Source organism: Malurus melanocephalus, unplaced genomic scaffold, assembly GCF_030028575.1.
Source record: "Malurus melanocephalus ecotype Western Australia unplaced genomic scaffold, MMel_1.1 scaffold_178, whole genome shotgun sequence".
Taxonomy (NCBI): domain Eukaryota; kingdom Metazoa; phylum Chordata; class Aves; order Passeriformes; family Maluridae; genus Malurus; species Malurus melanocephalus.
The window spans coordinates 1,149,561-1,154,630 of record NW_026623410.1 but is presented as its reverse complement, the minus strand read 5'-3'; the positions used below and the strand labels follow the sequence as shown (position 1 = coordinate 1,154,630).

The 5,070-nt window shown below is 57.5% G+C and overlaps 1 protein-coding gene across 1 annotated transcript; it reads right to left on the bottom strand.

The window, feature by feature from the left end:
• Positions 1 to 1,225: 1,225 nt before the first annotated feature.
• On the bottom strand, positions 1,226 to 5,064 carry CRIP1 (cysteine rich protein 1). Its single transcript, XM_057372814.1, has 5 exons — positions 4,961 to 5,064; positions 2,230 to 2,324; positions 2,061 to 2,118; positions 1,889 to 1,936; positions 1,226 to 1,571 (listed from the first exon to the last, which is right to left on the bottom strand). Exons 1-4 carry the CDS (start codon positions 4,998 to 5,000, stop codon positions 1,896 to 1,898), a joined length of 234 nt encoding a protein of 77 aa, XP_057228797.1. The 5' UTR covers positions 5,001 to 5,064; the 3' UTR covers positions 1,226 to 1,571; positions 1,889 to 1,895.
• Between the last annotated feature and the right edge of the window lie 6 nt (positions 5,065 to 5,070).

The following is a 5,070-nucleotide window of genomic DNA, read 5'->3' as shown; positions in this document are numbered from 1 at the left end:
GATCACCCCAGCCTCTCCCTTGTTTTTCCATATCTCTCACTGGCTCCTATCTCATCCCTGCTGGCCTGGCCCCTTGCACTTGGAATAAGCTGCTTCTGAAATATTTAAGTGCAGAGCCCTGCTGGGAAGTACCCTGAACCCAACTCACTGGTCCTTTTCCCAGCTGGACACACTTATGCAAATCCAGAGGACGACAAGGCTTGTGTTTGCCATTACTTTGAAAGCTTGAGGGAAAACACTATCTCACTGGCACGCTCAAAGCTGCCGAGATTGKATCACTAGTTTGCTTTGAAGCTCCGTTGGCAGGGGAAAGCCGTGTCCCAGTGCCCCAGAGGTGGGCAGGGTGCCAGCGGACCGGGTGTGGATGGCCAGGAGCCACGGGTCCATGGRTGCTGGCCCCCCCGGGAGGCTGCTGGCAAGGACAGCAGCGGGAGCAGGAGGTCCCTACGAGCCCTGGCTGGCTGGGAAGGCTGGTGACAGCCGAGCAGCAATAGCAGGGGTTTGCCTTTGACACAGACGCCTGTGTTTGTTGTGCTGTCAGGGTGGGAGGTGAGGCAGTGCCTCATAGCACCAAGCAAGTTTTAATTGGAAGTTTTAAGATGCTTATCAGATCAGGCTGCTTCTGACACCAAGGATTTTGACACTGGACATGTATCTCTGACCCCTGAGGGCTTTGGCCAAGTCCCAGGAAGGCTGACGTGACAGTAAAATGCAGAGCAGTCTCTAAGGGAATGCATGCATAAACTGTAGACAAAAATATCCCAGTGGGTGATGAGATATCGCTGAATATGCAAATGGGGTGTTTTAGATTAGGGAGAGACATGGTTAAGAAACCMTTTTAGAAACACCCCTCAAGCTGACATCTTTGACATCTGCCAGTGTTGTTCTTCCAGCAGGGCAAAACCGTTGAAACACAAAAGAGCAAAGCTCTTGTGAGCCAGCTCTTGCTTTCTAGCACCACACCTCTGCTTTCCCTGCCGAGGGGAGCTGCCTCTGCCTCGGCAGCAACCTCCTGCTTCACTCAGCCTTTTCGTGTGGCTGCTCAGAGCAAAAGCAGCAAATACCAGGTTATCCTGATGTGGCTGTAACCCCCTCCCAGCTGAGGACACATGGGGCCATCACACAGCGTGGAGCTCAGTCCAAAGGCCACCTCGAGCAAGTGACGAGTGCTTCACAAGCGATTCCTGCAGGAGCCCCGTTAYAGAGAGCACAGCTGCTACAGGAGGGAAGCATCTTTTCATTTATTAAAGACTGAGAATACAACTGTGGGCCCRGCCACAAAAGCTGGATACCCGAAGCAGAGCTGGGTTTTGGCTGGAAGGGCGCGGTCTCCTCTCCAGGCAGCCTTCAGCAATACCAGCCAAATTTCCTACCCGGCGGGGCAAGCCAACGTCCCCAGCCTGGCAGCGCTCCATCTGGAGCAGAGCATCTCTCCACACCAGCCCAGCCTTGGTTACTTATTGCTTTGAACGTGCTAGTCTAGTACAGGGTGAATTAAAAACGAAAATGCTTGTCTGTTGCGGTGTGTTTGTGCTGTCTTCAGGCTGTGGTGGGAACCCTGGACATCAGACCTGGAGAGGGATGGGAGAGAGGAGCAGGTGAAATCAGGCTGGGCTGGGAGCAGAGATATCCCAGGGACAGCAGCGCTCCAGGACAGATCCTGTCCTTGCCAACTGGCCCCAAAGCAAAAGCCTTTGGCATCTGCTGCCAGAGCTCAGCGGGTGCTGACAGTCAGCTGGGGCTGGTGGAGGGGAGCAGCTGGCATCTGGCTCCTGAGCCCCGGAGAGACAACGTGCCAGGCCTGCTTTCCCTGCTGGCCCGAGGGAGGACAGCCCCAGCCAGCCCACGGAGCCAGAGACAGGAGAGGAGCTCCGCAGGAAGGACCAACCTGAGGTTTATTTGAACGTGTGGCTCTCAGCTCCTCCCCGGCCGAACCCTGGAAGAGATGGAGCGGGGTCAGCATTGCCGTGGGAGGGTGAGCACACCAAGGGCTGCMACTTGCCCAGAGATGGGGGCCCCAAACCCTGAAACTCCCTCCACAACCCAGCCACAGCTCCTACCTTTGGGCCCAAACAAGGCAGCGTAGCAGGGGTGGTTGCAGTAGGGTTTGCCATCGTGCTGCAGGGACAGAGAGAGAGAACATCAGCCCCAACCACCCCTCAGCTCCACTTCTGCCCACCCCAGCYCTCAGCTGCAGGGGACAGGGACCTCCTGGGCAGCAAACCTCACCTCTGCATGGCCTCCAGACGTCAGGGTCTTGTTACACTTCTCACATCTCAGGCAGGGCCGATGCCAGTCCTTCCCCAGAGAAGTTACCTTCTCGGCTGCCATGGAAAGGAGGTGCGTTAGTTGAGGCACTGAACGGGCACAAGTTAGTTTAGGCAGATTGTTTTCTTTGCCATCAACTCTAGGGAGAGCATTTTTGGGCATCTATCTGTCCAGGGTACAGGGCATTGTGTTCAAACCCCCTGTGCTCACAGCGTACACACAATGCCATACACATCCAGGAATATGGATCTGAAACAGCAGTGCCACGCCCAGAGTGAACATCACTGCATCCTTGAGGATGGACTGATTTCTACACAATCTTCCAAAGATCTGAGGACCTCCCTCCTTCCAGCATCAGCCTGCAAGGGGATTCATTTCTCCCCAGTGAGCTGGAGCCCAAGAAATCACTAGAGCTGGCAGGCACCAGGGAGATGCTGGCAAGGACTGGMGAGGCAAAGCCATCGCCACACCCTGCCAACACAAACCAGTCCCCKCCAGCCACAGCTCCAACCCTGCTGGCACCATGGCAAAGCAGAGCTGGGCTGGAGCTTGGCTGGGGTTCAGGCRGCCACGGGAGGGACARCATCTTGGAGCCAGGGCATGTTTAYGGAGAGAGGGGGAACGCAGGGTGGCTTTTAATTGCAGCGCAGCGGGGGAGGAGGGTATTTTCTGCAGACATGTGTGCTCCTCGTATTGGCAACCGAGCTCCTGGAATTTGTTAAGTGATTAAACAGAGCTGTCCACAGGAATTGTGTCAGAGCCAGGTCTGAGCACTGTCCCCATGCCTGCAAATGGAACCAGTGTGGGCAGTGCGTGCCCTGGGGGGCCCTTGGCAGCCTGAAGCACCTCTYCTTTGGAGTGCAAATGTGCCCACACCGGCCTTTGCAGAGAGCAAGCTGGTGGCTGCAGAGGTKGGAGCGGGGGCAGTGCCCAAATGTCACAAGGCRGCCCTGCTGCCATTCCCTGGTGGCACAAAGAGCCTCCTGTGCCCACAGCCTGGCAAGGGCCAATGTCCTCCCCCTGGGCACCCCTAGGAGCCCAAGCCTGGCCCGTGGTAGGGCACTCCTATCACAGCGTTTCTGGAAGGAGCGCAGCCTCCCCACCTCTTGCACGCTCATTTGCACCAACACTTGGGCAGGAGCCCTGACCAGGCTCTCTGCAGAACTCAACCACAAAGGCAAAACTCCTGCAAACTCATCCCTAGTCCTCTCAGCATCACCTCCTCCTCACCCTGCTCTCTACAGACAGGATCTGGCCCAAAGCAGCCTGAGACACACCCAAGCAGGACTGCCCTGGAGCAAGGCTTGCTCTGCCTCTTCTGCCAGCGCTTTGGATAATCTGCAGGCACAGAAATCAGGCATCAAGCTTGCTCCTCCAACAGCTTCTGAACCCTCCTCAGCCTCTGTATCAACATTTCGTAATAAGTGCAAGCGTGGTAAGTGCAAGGTCAAACCCCTCCTTGGTCAAACGGTCCCGTCCCAGCTCCGCCACAGCCGCGCCTGCGGGCACGGCAAACCCAGCTCACCCGACCAGAGCTGATATGGAACCAAAGGACAGGCAGACACTGACACCAGCACGTGATGGTATCGAGCCACACGAGTAAATGAGACACCCCAGCACCCTGAGTGGCAGGAGGGAGTCACAAACTGTGCCAAAATCCCCATCTCAAAGCCTGGTGGAAAAGTGGTGAGGTCAAGGCAAAGCAACATTCCCCAACTGCAGGAACCACAACTCCACGCCAGCCCCAGCCCAGGGTGGGCATCGCTAACCAACACAGAGAGCAGCTCCTGTGTTTGAGCCTCCAGCTCCGTGGCAGAGCACAAATAATTGGGGCACACACACCAGCAGAGCAGAAATAAAGCAGAGAGAGAAGTTACTGATGGAACCTGGGTTCCAGCCCCGTCATCTCCAGTAAATTAGAAAGCAGGGAATGAGTATAAGGCGCTCCCAGCAAAACACCCTGAGTTCAGCTACACCAGGGAAGTGGAGGTCTGGCAGAGAAACCTGCCCATTCCAGCAGCTGCTGGTAGAGAAGCTCAAACCCCACAAAAACTCTCAGACAGGATGGCAGGACCATGGCAGCAGAAGGAGCAGGAGCTTTGAGGCCCCAGTCTGAAGACATGTGCAGCAGACAGCAGCCCAACAAGGCTCACACCCAGCCCGCAACAGTGGCTTAAAAATAACACCCCAGAGGTGTCATCCTGGTGTGCTAAACTACACAACAACGTGTGGGCGACCCACGGACCCAGGAACCTGCCCAAGGGCAGGATTTGCCATTGGGAAAGGGGTGTGCTTTCACACCTGCCCGAGCTTTCAGAGCAGCGGGCTGCGCCAGCTGGGCCTTTGGGCTCCGGACYGGCTCAGGGCTGCGGGCTGTGCTGGGAAGGAAGTGGGCTGAGCTCCTGTGCTGCGCTGGGAGCACCCAGTGCTGCCCGCGCTCTGCAGCCAGGCACCTCCTTGGGGGATGGATCTATAGGATCACCCACCTGGGACACCCCGGGGCGCTACCCCGGGACCCCACAGGGTGAGCAACTTTGGGACACCCCAAGAATCTGCAGAGATGGGGTGCGCARTACAGGGGCAACCCAGAAGCCAGGGTGCCCGGGGGACCCGCAGCCCGGCGAGGGGCAGCATCGGTGCCCGACAGGTGCCCCGCAGTGGGGGCAGCTGGGGAGAAGCGGGCAGTCCTTACCGAAGTAGACCTCCTTCTGGCAGCGGGGACACTTGGGCATGGTTTCGGCTCGGCTGGGCTCGGGACGCGGCTCWCACCGGCTGTGGGATGCTCCACGCCGGCCCCGCCGA

What these genes read in the sequence shown, in the direction of transcription:
- CRIP1 (XM_057372814.1), bottom strand. Translation starts at nt 5,000, where the DNA reads ATGCCCAAGTGTCCCCGCTGCCAGAAGGAGGTCTACTTCG. An exon ending in CCAGAAGGAGGTCTACTTCG is followed by an intron (nt 2,325 to 4,960) that starts GTAAGGACTGCC and finishes TTTCCATGGCAG; the next exon opens with CCGAGAAGGTAACTTCTCTG. An exon ending in TGCCTTGTTTGGGCCCAAAG is followed by an intron (nt 1,937 to 2,060) that starts GTAGGAGCTGTG and finishes CATCTCTTCCAG; the next exon opens with GGTTCGGCCGGGGAGGAGCT.